This window comes from Salvelinus fontinalis, chromosome 26 (genome assembly GCF_029448725.1).
Source record: "Salvelinus fontinalis isolate EN_2023a chromosome 26, ASM2944872v1, whole genome shotgun sequence".
Taxonomy (NCBI): Eukaryota; Metazoa; Chordata; class Actinopteri; order Salmoniformes; family Salmonidae; genus Salvelinus; species Salvelinus fontinalis.
The window spans coordinates 45039781-45056869 of NC_074690.1; the positions used below are offsets into that span (position 1 = coordinate 45039781).

General features: G+C 43.7%; 1 protein-coding gene across 1 annotated transcript in view; it reads right to left on the minus strand.

Annotated features, from left to right (window-relative positions):
• Nucleotides 1-17089, minus strand: part of LOC129824435 (kelch-like protein 24) — a 38507-nt gene that overhangs the window by 5232 nt on the left and 16186 nt on the right. The window contains exons 6-7 of the mRNA XM_055884086.1: nt 7249-7437; nt 281-469 (exon numbers count right to left, since the gene is read on the minus strand). Of these exons, the coding sequence (XP_055740061.1) occupies nt 281-469; nt 7249-7437 (378 nt within the window). The remainder of the gene's footprint in view (nt 1-280; nt 470-7248; nt 7438-17089) is intronic.

Consider the following 17089-nt stretch of genomic DNA (forward strand, 5'->3'; position numbering starts at 1 on the left):
GAGAGAGAGAGACAGAGAGAGAAAGAGCGAGAGGGAAAGGAGAGAGCAAGAGAGAGCGAGAGAGAGTCAGGGAAATATGCCTCACCACAGTTGACTTACCAGGGGCTTTGACAAAACAGAAACAACGTAATTTTGTGAAATCAGAAAGCTCCAGTTAACATGTAAGTTCAACATTGTATTTGTCTTCATAGACCATTGTTATGTGCAAACCTCATAGCAGCTCTGAAGTCGAAATGAAACAGAATCTCCAGTGTCTCTGTGCCATAAATGACATCCGTACCTGCTTGCTGAAGGTGTGCACCACGTGCATCCAGTAGTCCTCTGCCGGGTCGTAGCAGAAGATAGACTTGGTTAGACCACCTGACACGTAGATCAGGTTGTTCAGGGAGACCGCCGTGATGCAGCGCTTAGCGATGGGGATGTTTGCCCTTAGCGCCCAGGTGTCTGCCTCTGGATCGTAGCACTGGACCTAGAGAGATCACGTGGATTGAGTGATTCATGATTGATTGATTCTTTTTTTGCTTTGAAAAAAAGTGTGGTAATGAAACATAGCTTTGAAAGGATCATTGGACTCAGAACATAATGCATGAGAACCTTATGAAGTACAGCATTTCTTGTCTACTGTATGTGCATCTGGGTGAAACACTAAGAAACAGATTTATACATTGCTCTTTCCATGACTTAGACTGACCAGGTGATCCCTTATTGATGTCACCTGTTTTATCCACTTCAATCAGTGTTAGATGAAGGGGAGGAGACGGGTTAAAGAAGGATCTTGAAGCCTTGAGAGAATTGAGACATGGATTGTGTATGTGTGCCATTCAGAGGGTGAATGGGCAAGACAAAAAATTTAAGCGCCTTTGAACGGGGTATGGTAGTAGGTGCCATGTGCACCACTTTGAGTGTGTTGCTGCTGGGCTTTTAACGCCTGACTGTTTCCCGTGTGTATCAAGTACGGTCATAACAGCCTGATGAAGACAGCTTGTCTGTCGAAACGTCGGTTATTCAATTATTGCATCTGAGCTCCTGGAGCGAGCGGCTCTCCTTTCCCTTTTCACGTACATCAAGAACGGTCAACAACCCGAAGGGCATCCAGCCAATTTGACACAACTGTGAGAAGCATCGGAGTCAACATGGGCCAGCATCCCTGTGGAACGCTTTCGACACCTTGTAGTCCATGGGGACAAATTGAGGCTGTTCTGAGGGCAAACGGGGGGTGCAACTCAATATTAGGAAGGTGTTCCAAATGTTTTGTACACTCAGTGTAAATCCCTGGGTTAATATAAATGCTATGAAAATAAAGAGAGTCGCACACTCTATATATACACTCCCAGTCATTTATTGGGTAAATCACCAACGTTTCGGCATCACTGTGCCTTCTTGAAGAGTGCGCGACTCTCTTTATTGTTGTAGCTTATAATTTATTCGCTGTTAGACAGCACCTCAACATAAAAAACTTTTCTCTGGGTGTGCGCCAGCTCATGTTTTTTATTTGACTTAAATGCTGAAATATTTCTGTCAGTTGATGTCAGTTAGCGCTGGAATTTAAGGCAAGATATGCAAATGTTGTTCTGTGGTCTGCATCTGGCCCGAGACACTGTGTAGGCTTGAGGCAAAACCCTCCATCTCTCTTACCTCCCCCTTTTCCTCCTTTCTTTCCCTTCCCCTTTTATCAATTTTAGGTGCTGCTTTTCGGGTGCCCCTGAGTCCCTTCCGTTTCACACCTGGTCGTTTGGTGGATGGGACTACCAGCTTTCTGTAACCTAGAGGACAACCAGTGGGTCCATCTCCTCTATACCATGTTTCTTGTAGGATGACAATGTCTGTATTTCTGATTTCTTTGGAGAAGTCCAAGTTCCTGCTCTTTAGGCCAAAGGCAGATGACCTCAGGCCAGGATGAGACGGCGAAGGCTTTGTGTTCCATAAAGTGTCCAATGTTGTTAGTCGTATGGCTTGACCTCAGACCAGTAAGTGTGAGCAGAGCCTGCTGAGCAGCTGGTACATGCCATTGGCTTAGGCTAGTGTACGCATGGGGGTTGGGCCTGTATGCCTACTCACAGCCTGGGCGTATGTGTGACTTTCATGTTGAGGCCCTCTTTGCAGGAGTGGGGGGCATGGGGTAGGCAGGCAGGGCATAGGTCTGATCTGAGGGGAACTATATGGGGTTTGGGCATGGTTTGGGCATGGTTGGTTTAGGGGGGGGGGGGGGGGGGTGATTGGTTGGTTGGGGGGGGGGTGTGGCTGGTGGTGCTGTGGTCCCGCAGGTCTGGAAGAGTGTCTCGCTGGTCTGGGCGGGGTGTCTGTTGATCTGTTGCTCCTGTGTGAGGTGTTGGGGTTGCGGTTGATGGGCGATGTCCTTTAGGGTCTTGGCGAAGGTGGGCACTGCTGCCTATAGGTGGACCTGGTCATAAAGGCTGATCAAGTCCAGGCTGGAGTGGCGGGCCAGGTAAACATTTGGTTTTGAGGCAGAGTCACAGGAAATATTTAATTGATTGGACAAGATTTGGAGAGGCACACACCTGTCTATATAAGGTTCCACAGTTGACAGTGCATTTTAGAGCAAAAACCAAGCCATGAGGTTGAAGGAATTGTCCATAGAGGATAGTGTCGAGGCACAGATCTGGGGAAGGGTACCAAAAAGATTCTGCAGCATTGAAGGTCCTCATGAACACAGTGGTCTCCATCATTCTTAAATGGAAGAAGTTTGGAACCACCAAGACTCTTTCTAGAGCTGGCATCTTGGCCAAACTGAGTAATCAGGGGGGGAAGGGCCTTGGTCAGGGAGGTGACCAAATGCCTTCATGGTAGAGTGGCCAGATGGAAGCCACTCCTCAGTAAAAGGCACATGACAGCCCGCTTGGAGTTTGCCAAAAGGCACTAAAAGGACTCCAAAAAAAACAAGATTGAACTCTGGCCTGAATGCCAAGCATCACATCTGGAGGAAACCTGGCACCATCCCTACGGTGAAGCATGGGGGTGGCAGCATTATGCTGTGGGATGTTTTAAAGTCAAGGAGTCTGAATACTTTCCGAATGCACTGTATATGATAAATATTACCCAACTACACTCTTGTAAAAATATATGCAGGATAGTAACAACTTGGTTGTATTTCTGATACAATGTATCAATGTTCCTTATATAACTTTAAGGCTTGAAAACTATGCAATTTATGCATTGAACTAAATTGTAATGAATAAATTATAGAAATAAATACATTCATATTAAATAGAAAAAGAGCATCGGCCCAATGTGGGCAGCCTACATGGGGCCAATATTTTAGTCCGCATTGGGCCAATGTGGGTATGTTTGCTGGGAAAAGCTTTGTTCAGGCAAAGTGAGGGCTGTCTTCCCCTAATATGGGCTGCCAACACTGGGCCATACTGGGCCACACTCAATGCCTTGGGGGCCAGCGTTGAGTCGATGAACAAAGGCGCTTTGGCCCAATATTGGCAGCCTACATGGGCCAACATTTTAGCCTGCCTCTGGCCAACATCGTGCCAATGTGGACATGTTTGCTGGGAATACACAGGATAATGAGATATAAAGCTATTCAACAATTAGAACCCAGCCCATGTGTGATCCCTGTGCTACCTGAGACTCAGACAGACTCAGAGACAGAGACACTGCAGCCTTTGTTGTCTGTGTCTGTGTGCATGTATCAGACACCACCAGTGGTTCAAAGAAGAGAATAGAGAAACCCTACTGCCACTCTAATTCCAGGAGATATGATTGTCCTCGATTTTGAGTTCGGTTAACATCCGGACTCCAGCCACCTAGCCAACAAAGGCTGTTTGCAGTCTGCATAGTTCATTACAGTAGATAAACACAACATCCTGCATGTCTGTGGAAAGCCCTGTCTGCTCTCTGTAAATTTGATATACAGTAAAAGCGTATGTTCAAGACAACTGTCTAATCTAACAGTCTCTCAAACCATACTATTTTGTATCGACTAAATTCTAAGGCTCTAATTTCACTCATGTCTTTATCCTCTGGCAAATGCCTGCCACCAATACATTCAGTCTTTGTGTGTCCTCAAACTTAAAGCTTCTCCTTTAAATAACGGCCACACATTTCTAACAGTATAAGCTAAAATGGGGAATATTCAAGACATAATATCACTAATATATTGTTTAATCTAACCTCACTGTATTCCGTGCTGCCTCAACGTCAACAAAACAAAGGAGATGATCATGGACTTCAGGAAACAGCAGAGGAAGCACCCCACTATCCACATGGAAGGGACGGCAGTGGAGAAGGTGAAAAGTTAAGTTCCTGGGCGCACACATCACAGACAAATTGAAATGGTCCACCCACACAGACAGTGTGGTGAAGAAGGCGCAACAGCGCCATTTCTGAATGTGAAATGTCAGAATAACAGTAAAGAAAATTATTTATTTCAGCTTTTATTTTTTTCATTACATTCACAGTGGGTCAGAAGTTTACATACACTCAATTAGTATTTGGTAGCAATGCCTATAAATTGTTTAACTTGGGTCAAACATTTCGGGTAGCCTTCCACAAGCTTCCCACAATACGTTGGGTGAATTTTGGATTCCTCCTGACAGAGGTGGTGTAACCGAGTCAGGTTTGTAAGCCTCCTTGCTCGCACACGCTTTTTCAGTTCTGCTCACACATTTTCTATAGGATTGAGGTCCGGGCTTTGTGATGGCCGCTTGACTTTGTTGTCCTTAAGCCATTTTGCCACAACTTTGGAAGTATGCTTGGGGTCATTGTCCATTTGGAAGACCCATTTGCAACCAAGCTTTAACTTCCTGACTGATGTCTTGAGATGTTGCTTCAATATATCCACATAATTTGCCATTTTCCTACCTCATGAAGCCATCTATTTTGTGAAGTGTACCAGTCCCTTCTGCAGCAAAGCACCCTAACAACATGATGCTGCCACCCCCGTAATTCATGGTTGGGATGGTGTTCTTCGGCTGGCAAGTCTACCCCTTTTTCCTCCAAACATAACGATGGTCAGTATGACCAAAGAGTTCTATTTTTGTTTCAGGAGACCAGAGGACATTTCTCCAAAAAGTATGATCTTTGTCCCTATGTGCAGTGGCAAACCGTAGTCTGGCTTTTTTTATGGCGGTTTTGGAGCAGTGGCTTCTTCCTTGCTGAACGGCCTTTCAGGTTATGTCGATATAGGACTCGTTTTACTGTGGATATAGATATTTTTGTACCCGTTTCCTCCAGCATCTTCACAAGGTCCTTTGCTGTTGTTCTGGGATTGATTTGCACATTTCGCACCAAATACGTTCATCTCTAGGAGACAGAACGCGTCTCCTTCCTGAGCGGTATGACGGCTGCGTGGTCCCATGGTGTTTATACTTGCGTACTATTGTTTGTACAGATGAACGTGGTACCTTCAGGCGTTTGGAAATTGCTCCCAATGATGAACCAGACTTGTGGTCTACATTTTTTTCTGAGGTCTGGGCTGATTTCTTTTGATTTTCCCATGATGTCAAGCAAAGGTGCACTGTGTACACCTCCAATTGACTCAAATGATGTCATTAGCCTATCAGAAGCTTGTTTAAAGGCACAGTCAACTTAGTTTATGTAAACTTCTGACCCACTGGAATTGTGATACAGTGAATTATAAGTGAAATAATCTGTCTGGAAAAATTCCTTGTGTCATGCACAAAGTAGATGTCCTAACCGACTTGCCAAAACTATAGTTTGTTAACATAAAATTTGTGGAGTGGTTGAAAAACGAGTTTTAATGACTCCAACCTAAGTGTATGTAAACTTCCGACTTCAACTGTATATACTGTATTTTATACCATCTATTGCACCTTGCCTATGCTGCTTGGCCATCGGTCATCCATATACTTATATGTACATATTCTCATTCACCCCTTTAAATTTGTGGGTATTAGTTAGTTGTTGGGGAATTTTTAGATTACTTGTTAGATATTACTGCACTGTCGGAACTAGAATAACAAGCATTTCTGCTAACCATGTGTATGTGACCAATAACATTGGATTGGATTTGATCCATTATGACCACCACTGTGGCCCTTCCCTAGACCTCCATTTAGCTATAGGTAGGTGTGGTGATATACCTTCCCTAGTCCTCCATCCTCCCTCCAGCTATAGGGCCATTCCCTAGTCCTCCGTCCTCCTTCTAACTATAGGTAGGTGTGGTGATATACCTTCCCTAGTCCTCCATCCTCCCTCCAGCTATAGGGCCATTCCCTAGTCCTCCGTCCTCCTTCTAACTATAGGTAGGTGTGGTGATATACCTTCCCTAGTCCTCCATCCTCCCTCCAGCTATAGGGCCATTCCCTAGTCCTCCGTCCTCCTTCTAACTATAGGTAGGTGTGGTGATATACCTTCCCTAGTCCTCCATCCTCCCTCGAGCTATAGGGCCATTCCCTAGTCCTCCGTCCTCCCTCCAACTATAGGTAGGTGTGGTGATATACCTTCCCTAGTCCTCCATCCTCCCTCCAATTATAGGGCCATTCCCTAGCCCTCCGTCCTCCCTCCAACTATAAGGAGGTGTGATGATATACCTTCCCTAGTCCTCCGTCCTCCCTCCAACTATAGGGAGGTGTGATGATATACCTTCCCTAGTCCTCCGTCCTCCCTCCAATTATAGGGAGGTGTGATGATATACCTTCCCTAGTCCTCCGTCCTCCCTCCAACTATAGGCAGGTGTGGTGATATTGCTCTCTGTCTGATGTCACAACACCTCCAATGACAACGGATGAACTATAAAAGGTGTCTCATTAAAGCTCATTAAAAATATTGCCATGGTTTGACTCATCTGACTCCGGTATCACTCGCTGCACTTGATCTGAATAAACCTCCACCTTATTCAACCCGTGTGTTGTAATGTCAGTCTGGGTTATTAGACAGTGTTGTTGGATCGAGGTGCAGGGTAGGCGCAAATCTCACAAGCACTTGATTCCAAAATCAGATTCCCTGTTTCCTGTTATGAATGCATAAGGGGAGGGGCGGTGATGGCGGTGGTGGAGACAGAGGGCTGTTGATGTGCTGTATAAGTGTAACTGTTATGAACTTGGGGAAAGAATTTCCTCTCGAATGACAAATAAGGACAGTAAAGGTAAGTTAACAACATTCATTCATTACTGGGATCTAAAAGGTATGGTGTAGATGTGTAATCAAACCTCCTCTATTATCCATGTTTATCTAACATGTGTGGTGTATCTGCGAAAGGTAATGGTGCATCTTCGCCAGTTATCCGTGTGTATGATGTACCCTATGGGTCTTACCCACCTTATCAGAGCAAGTGTTGTCATCGGGCCCTCCCCCGATGACAAAGAGCTTCCCAGCACAGCTGGACACGGCCGGAGAACTGACCGCCTCCTTCATGGGAGCCACCTCTGTCCAGCGGTTAGAGAAGGAGTCATAGCACTCCACACTGCTCAGACGACTCTGACCGTCATACCCTCCCACTGCATAGACCTGTACAGAGAACACACATGTAATCACAGTGGTTAGAACAATATTGATTAGAGTTTGCATTGGGCTACACACCTCTGGTAAGAATTCCCCTGCCAAGAGTGCTCAACCTGTGCACACACAAAATCCTGCCTCAACACTGCATTTACAGTAGCAGTCAAAAGTTTGGACACACCTACTCATTCAAGGGTTTTTCTTTATTTGACTATCTTCTACATTGTAGAATAATAGTGAAGATATCAGAACTATGAATAAACACATATGGAATCATGCAGTATCCAAAAAAGTGTTAAATACATCAAAACATATTTTATATTTGAGATTCTTCAAATAGCTACCCTTTGCTTTGATTACAGCTTTCCACACTCTTGGCATTCTCTCAACCAGCATCATGAGGCAGTCACCTGGAATGCATTTCAATTAACAGGTGTGCCTTGTTATAAGTTAACTGACCTTCATTTAAATGCATTCCAGGTGACTACCTCATGAAGCTGGTTGAGAGAATGACAAGAGTGTGCAACAAGGCAAAGGGTGGCTACTTTGAAGAATCTCAAATATATCATATATTTTGATTTGTTTAACACTTTTTTGGTTACTGGTACTGTATGACACTTACGAACGCACACACCCATGCATGCACGCACAGTGCCATTGTCTGAGGCATAGAGACAGGTTTGTTTACAAGAAGCCACTGTTCCATGTGTGTATACCAGTTTCTGCCTCATGAGGTAGAACCGGTCAATCCGGTAAACGGTATAAGATGACCTGATTCATGCTTTAAAAAAAAAAAAAAAATATTTCACCTTTATTTAACCAGGTAGTCCAGTTGAGAACAAGTTCTCATTTACAACTGCGACCTGACCAAGATAAAGTAAAGCAGTGCGACATCAACAACAACATAGAGTTATACATGGAATAAACAAACGTACAGTCCAATAACGCAATAGAAAAGTCTATACACAATGTGTGCAAATGAAGTAAGATTAGGGAGGTAAGGCAAGAAATAGGCCATGGTGGCAAAATAATTACAATTTAGCAATTATACACTGTGATAGATGTGCAGAAGATGAATGTGAAATTAGAGATACTGGGGTGCAAAGGAGAAAAAAAAAAAAACAGTATGGGGATGAGGTAGTTGGGTGGGCTATTTACAGATGGGCTATGTACAGGTGCAATGATCTGTAAGCTGCTCTGACAACTGATGCTTAAAGTTAGTGAGGATATGAGTCTCCAGCTTCAGTGATTTTTGCATTTCGTTCCAGTCATTGGCAGCAGAGAAATGGAAAGAAAAACAGCCAGAGGAGGAAATGGCTTTGGGGTTGACCAGTGAAATATTCCTGCTGGAGCGCGTGCTACGGGTTGGTGCTGCTATGGTGACCAGTGAGCTGAGATAAGACGGGGCTTTACCTAGCAAAGACTTAAAGATGACCTGGAGCCACTGGGTTTGGCGACGAATATGAAGCGAGAGCCAGCCAACGAGAGCATACAGGTCGTAGTGGTGGGTAGTATATGGGGCTTTGGTGACAAAACGGATGGCACTGTGATAGACTGCATCCAGTTTGCTGAGTAGAGTGTTGGAGGCTATTTTGTAAATGACATCGCCGAAGTTAAGGACCGGTAGGATAGTCAGTTTTACGAGCGTATGTTTGGCAGCGTGAGTGAAATATGCTTTGTTGCGAAATAGGAAGTTGATTCTAGATTTAATTTTGGATTGGAGATGCTTAATGTGAGTCTGGACGGAGAGTTAACAGTCTAACCAGACACCTAGGTATTTGTAGTTGTCCACATATTCTAAGTCAGAACCGTCCAGAGTAGTGATGCTAGACGGGGGGCAGATGCAGGCAGTGATCGGTTGAAAAGCATGCATTTAGTTTTACTTGCATCTAAGAGCAGTTGGAAGCCACGGGAGGAGAGTTGTATGGAATTGAAGATTGTCTGGAGGTTAGTTAACACAGTGTCAAAAGAAGGGCCAGAAGTATACAGAATGGTGTCATATGCATATGCGTGGATCAAAGAATCACCAGCAGCAAGAGCAACATCATTGATGTATACAGAGAAAAGAGTTGGCCCGAGAATTGAACCCTGTGGCACCCCCATAGAGACTGCCAGAGGTCCGGACAACAGGCCCTCCGATTTGACACACTGAACTCTGTCTGAGAGTAGTTGGTGAACCAGGCGAGGTAGTCATTTGAGAAACCAACAATATATGACTTTATTACAACTGGCATCATAACCCTCCTATTTGTGTGTGTGTGTCGGGTAATACATTAAAGACATAGCAGACAGTAACCACATCAGACAAACTAGCTCTTCAACTCAATCACACTACATCTCACACCGCGCACACACGCACATGCACATACACACACATCCAATTTCCAAATTCCGGTCTGGAGTGGACGGCTGATTTCAACTCATCTTTGTCACAGCAGTGTGAGTCCTGTTTCATGTTCAGAACCTTTGATTGTGAATTCGTTGGGTTTCACATATCTTTCGCCCGAGTCATTCATGTAAAATCAAAGTTTTCCGTGAAATACCACAAGGACATGGTTTAGTCAACAATACACCAGAGGCTCACCATTTAGTCATTTTAACTGCCATTTCATCCAATTGCAAAAAATACACATTTCAAAACTGTTCTTTTTGAACTGCTGAATAGAACAAATTGTCAATGGTAAATAACATTTTCCATACAGTATTTGACTATAACTTGACAGTCCCCTGGTGGTTGATATTAATGGGTTCAAAGCATATCAATTCAGTAAGGTAGAGGAAAAACTGAAGGATGTGTATGGGTGCCAGAGAGACAGAGAGCAGACAGTCTGGACTGGTTCAACTGATATACAAACACATTAACACGTCTCTTATGCAACCTGTTGCCTCTTGGCTGTTCCTGCCTCTCTTCTACATAGGCAGGTGAACAGGTAGAGAGGTAGAGGAGGGAGGGAGATCGCGAGGGAGGACGAGAGAGGGGGTGGAGGTAGAGATTAAGAGAGAAATAGGAAGAAAGGAAAGAGCGACAGAGACTTGCTATTGAGAAAGGCCGCCGTAGGCAGACCTGGCTATCAAGAGAAGACATGTGAACTATGTGAACACTGCCCACAAAATGAGGTGGAAACTGAGCTCTAGTATGACCATATTAGAGACACATATTTCCCTCAGATTAGACAGATCCACAACGAATTCGAAAACAAACCCAATTTTGATAAACTCCCATATCTACTGGGTGAAATACCACAGTGTGACATCATAGCAGCAAGATTTGAGACCTGTTGCCACAAGAAAAAGGCAACCAGTGAAGAACAAACCCCATTGTAAATACCATTGTAAATCCATTTTTATTTTCCCTTTTGAAATGTAAGTATTTGCACATCGTTACAACACTGTATATAGACATAATATGACATTTGAAATGTCTTTAGGAACTTCTGTGAGTGTAATGTTTACTGTTCATTTTTATTGTTTATTTCACTTCCGTTTATTATCTAGTTCACTTGCTTTGTCAGTGTTAACAAATGATTCCCATGCCAATAAAGCCGTTAAATTAAAATTGAATTGAACTCGACACTTCTAGAGAAACAGAGAAGGTAAGCAAGAGACAAATAAAGAACAAAGAGATGGGGGAGGAGGCGGAGAGCGGGAAAGAGAAATGAGAGGGAAGCAGACCGAACACCTGGCTATTTGCATAGCAACTGAGGCAGTTTAAATTCTGCCTACTTTCCAAACTGGAAAAAAGTGAAATATATATATATAGGGAGAGAGAGAGCGAGAGAGAGAGAAATATTGCTACTGTAGGTATTTTTTATGTGTGTGTGCGTGTTCAAACCATGCACCTTGCTACCCACAGGAGTCATAGCAGAGCCACGTGCTGCTAACAACAGGACAGATCAACACCCCTGTTTCACCTCCATCTCACATCTCCTTAAACAAATGCAACAGATATGACTCACGGAAGATATATAGTATGTACACAGAACAAAAAATATAAAACGCAACATGCAACAATTTCAAAGATTATACTGAGTTACAGTGCATATAAGGATACCAGTCAATTGGGAATACTGATATACATCTGTTGGTCATAGATACCTTTTTAAAAAAGGTATGGATGTGGATCAGAAAACCAGTCAGTATCTGGTGTGACAATCATTTGCCTCACACATCTCCTTCGCATAGAGTTGATCAGGTTGTTGACTGTAGTCTGTGGAATGTTGACGATTCCAAAGCATCCCAAACATGCTCAATAAGTGACATGGCTGGTGAGTATGCAGACCATGGAAGAACTGGGACATTTGCAGCTTCCAGGAATTGGTGTACAGAGGTAATGGCGGCCGATGAATGGCACGAAAATGGGCCTCAGGATCTCATCACTGTTCCTCTGTGCATTCAAATTGCCACCGATAAAATGCATTGTGTTTGTTGTCCGTAGCTTATGCCTGCCCATACCATAACCCCACCGCCACCATGTGGCACTCTGTTCATAACGCTGACATCAGCAAATCGCTCGCCCACACAACGCCATACACACTGTCTGCCATCTGCCCAGTACAGTTGAAACCGGAATTCATCAATGAAGAGCACACTTCTCCAGCGTGCCAATGGCCATCAAAGGTGAGCATTTGCCCACTGAAGTTGGTTACAATGCCTTTCTGCAGTCATGTCAAGACCCTCCTGTTAAAACTTGAGACATCTGTGGCATTGAGTGGTGTGACAAATCTTCACATTTAGAGTGGCCTTTTATTGTCCCAACACAAGGTGCACCTGTGTAATGAACATGCTGTTTAAACAGCTTCTTGACATGCCACAGTGACTCGGTCAATAAGAAAGTGGTCAGATGAAGCAGATGCTAAGCTAAAGGACTGTTTTGCGAGCACAGACTGGAATATGTTCCGTGATTCTTCCGATGGCATTGAGGAGTACATCACGAGTCACTGGCTTCATCAATAAGTGCATCAATGACGTCGTCCCCCCAGTGACCGTACATACCCCAAACAGACGCCATGGATCACAGGCAACATTCGCACTGAGCTAATGGCTAGAGCTGCTGCTTTCAAGGAGCGGGACTCTAACCCGGAAGCTTATAAGAAATCCTGTTGTGCCCTCTGACGAACCATCAAACAGGCAAAGCTTCAATACAGGACTATGATTGAAACGTATTACATCGGTTCCGACGCTCGTTGGATGTGGCAGGGCTTGCAAACTATTACAGACTACAAAAGGAAGCATAGCCGCGAGCTGCCCAGTATCAGCTAAATTACTTCTATGCTGGCTTCGAGGCAAGTAACACTGAAACATGCATGAGAACATCAGCTGTTCCGGACGATTGTGTGATCACGCTCTCCGTAGCCGATGTGAGTAAGACCTTTAAACAGGGCCAGACGGATTACCAGGACGTGTACTCCGAACAGGCGCTGACCAAATGGCAAGTGTCTTCACTGACATTTTAAACCCTGACTGGGTCTGTAATACCAACATGTTTCAAGCAGACCACCATAGTCCCTGTACCCAAGAACACTAAGGTAACCTGCCTAAATGACTACTGACCCGTAGCACTCATGTCTGTAGCCATGAAGTGCTTTGAAAGGCTGGTCATGGCCCACATCAACAACATTATCCCAGAAACCCTTGACCCACTCCAATTTGCATACCGCCCCAACAGATCCACATATGATGCAATCTCTTTAACTCAACACTGCCCTTTCCCACCTGGACAAAAGCAACACCTATGTGAGAATGCTATTCATTGACTACAGTTCAGCGTTCAACACCATAGTGCCCTCAAAGCTAATCACTAAGCTAAGGACCCTGGGACTAAACACCTCCCTCTGCAACTGGATCCTGGACTTCCTGGCGGGCCGCACCCAGGTGGTAAGAGTAGGTAACAAGACATCCGCCACGCTGCTCCTCAACACGAGGGTCGCTCAGGGGTGCGTGCTCAGTCCCTTACTGTACGCCCTGTTCACTCATGACTGCATGGCCAGGCACGACTCCAACACCGTCATTAAGTTTGCCGATGACACAACAGTGGAAGGCCTGATCACCGTCAACGATGGCACAGCCTACAGGGAGGAGATCAAAGACCTGGCCGTGTGGTGCCAGGACAACAAACTCTCCCTCAACGTGATCAAGACAAAGGAGATGATTGTGGACTACAGGAAAAGGAGGACCGAGCAAACCCCCATATACCCCCTCTTTGCTTATTTGAGCTGTTCTTGCCATAATATAGACTTGGTATTTTATCAAATAAGGCTATCTTCTGTATACCACCCCTACCTTGTCAAAACACAACTGATTGGCTCAAACCCATTAAAAAGGAACGAAATTCTAGAAATTAACTTTTAACAAGGCACACCTGTTAATTGAAATGTTTTCCAGATGACTACCTCATGAAGCTGGTTGAGAGAATGCCAAGAGTGTGCAAAGCTGTCATCAAGGCAAAGGGTGGCTAATTTGAAGAATCTCACATTTAAAATATGTTTTGATTTGTTTAACACTTTTTTGGTTACTACATGATTTCATATGTGTTACTTCATAGTATTGATGTCTTCATTATTATTCTACAATGCAGAAAATAAACAAATATTAAGAAAAATTAAGAAAAACCCTTATTATTAGTGGTACTGTAAAAATAACTGACATTTCGGATGATCGCTCAGCACTAACACACACACGGGTGTTTGCGGACGCACATACCGTGACGTCTCTGTTGACATGCTTTTAGTTGTCTGTTTCACTGGAATATGCAAATGACAACAGCATGTGGTTTGAAAACCAGCTCCAGAGCACTCAGGACCTCAGACTGGGGCAAAGGCTCACCTTCCAACAGGACAATGACACTAAGCACACAGCCAAGACAAAGCAGGAGTGGCTTCGGGACAAGTCTTTGAATGTCCTTGAGTGGCCAAGCCAGAGCCCGGACTTGAACCCGATCAAACATCTTTGGAGAGATTTGAAAATAGCTATGCAGCGACGCTCCCCATCCAACCTGACAGAGCTCGAGAGGATCTGCAGAGAAGATTGGAGAAACTCCCAAATACAGGTGTGCCAAGCTTGTAGCATCATACCCAAGAAGAATCGAGGCTGTAATCGCTGCCAAAGGTGCTTCAACAAAGTACTGAGTAAAGGATCTGACCTGAATACTTACGTAAATGTCATATTTCAGTTTTTCATTTCTAAAAACCTGTTTTTTTTCATTATGGGGTATTGTGTGTGTAGATTGATGAGGGGAAAAAACTATTTAATACATTTTAGAATAACAAAATGTGGGAAAAAATCAAGGGGTCTGAATACTTTCCGAATGCACTGTATTTCAACAGACGTAATTGTAGCTTTGCTACCTAATGTTTACCTTCCCCTAAAACTATAAATTTTTGAGTCGTCAAGTCTATCCTCACTTCATAGCATTTATTAGTACATTTTAAAGACCATCATTAACCAAAACAAATGCTGACCACTTGTGTAACAATGTTTTCCTTAATATTATTCTTAATAGCCTCCATGCTGTTATTACCTGGTATTATTAAAGCTGACAGTCTAATGACAAAATGGCAAAATGAAGACAGCCTTTTAACAGCCTCAGTCAGTAACAGCATGACACGGGCGGTATGCTGTGATTTGCATCGATTGCTCAAAACATGCTTTCTCTGGCACTACAGGGCCTGATTGTGGCCAGCCTGCATTGGTCTTGTCTACACCCTACAGGCCTGCCTTACCACAACACAATGAAGTAACCAGCTTTCCCACAAGCACACACATGTGCACAAACACACACACACACACAAAACAACACAGCACAGCTAAACGGGCACACCAGAGCAATAAAATATAACTATAAAACACACATGCATCAGAATATGGTAAAAACAACAGTTCCCAATAATAGGAGGATGGGGGTGAGAATAAGTCAGTATTCCAGTTACAGTCTGATCCAATTAGTTATTTGCTTGTGAATGCCACTGGGTACAGAATAAAACAAATACTAATAAATAGGAAATACTACTACAGTACATTTGTTTCACTCCAATTCACCTCACATTGTCAAGATGCAAGTAATGATCATGGTTTAAGATGGGGCGGAGACATGGGTCGAGTTCGAATACCCGAATTCCCATTTGTCGTGTACGTGAGTCAGGAAAAATGAGTGAATTCTACTAGATCAAACGCCTTAATGAGTATGCAGTTTAAGTATGTAGTTCGCTAGTATGGGTCTTTTGGACACGGCCGTGGTGAAATATAATTGGATGGGACCAAATATAGTAGTTAGGCTTAGGAATCAGTTACATGTAATCTGATTACAAACTAACTGTAATCAGTTACTTTACAAGCAAAACATACTGCAATCAGATTACAGATACTTTTGAAAAACTATATGATTACTTCTTGGATTACTTTTAAATTCAGAAAGGATGTTCACGATAAAAATATATTATAACACATTTCTTTTTTCTCAATGACATTCCATTCAGCATTGAAAAAACGTGCAAGTCTAAATTTGTTCCGGGCCTTCCGAGTGGCGCAGTGGTCTTAGAGATCTTAGCTGTGCCACTAGAGATCCTGGTTTGAATCCAGGCTCTGTTGCAGCCAGCCGCGACAGGGAGACCCATAGGGCAGTGCACAATTGGTCCAGCGTTGTCCGGGTTAGGGGAGGGTTTGGACGGCAGGGATGTCCTTGTCCCATCGGGCTCTAGTGACTCCTGTGGCGGGCTGGGCGAATGCACGCCGACACGGTCATCAGGTGTATGGTGTTTCCTCCAACACATTGGTGTGGCTGGCTTCCGGGTTAAGTGGGCATTGTGTCAAGAAGCAGAGCGGCTTGGTTGGAGGATGCACGGCTCTCGACCTTCGCAACTCCCGTATGGCAGCGATGAGACAAGACTGTAACTACCAATTGGATACCATGAAATTGGGGAGAAAAATCATAAAAAATATTTAAATTTGTTCCACCTGAGCGAGTCTGACCACAAGTCAGCGACCACTATGTTGACACCAAATGTGTTTGATGGAAAGTAATCTTTTTTTTTTTTAAGTAATCAGAATACGTTACTGAGTTTGGGTAATCGCATAGTTACATTACTGATTACAATTTTGGACAGGTAACTAGTAACTATAACGGAATACATTTTGAAAGAAAACCTACCCAATCCTGAGCTCAAAACATAACCGCTGAATTGGCAGAAAGATGATTTTGCAAAGCCAACAGTTCAACAATCTATAAAGGCTGAATGAATTTATGGTTTCATAACTATTTGACATAACCGCCCTCTATATGAGATAAAAAGGGAATTTCCATATCTGCATATTAGGCTGGTTCTCTGGCTACAGGGAGCTTGAGTTTAAGTGGCGGTTTGTAGATCCTGAGGCGACCGGGGGGAAGCATGAGATGATAATCACATGATGTCATTATTAGCCAGAAGGCAGAGATGGAAAACTAGACTCGAACAGTTCAACAGTGTGGATTGATGATACAATTTCTAAAGAGAATAGGGGGAGGGGACACCAATGAAAAACACTGGAGGAATTCATGACTAACTTATTTTCTCTGCCTGCTGCTGACCAATGTCATATCACATCTAGGAAGTGGAGAACTAGTGTTTATCCACTCTTCCTCATTCTACTATAATACAATTGAAGTCGGAAGTTTACATACACTTAGATT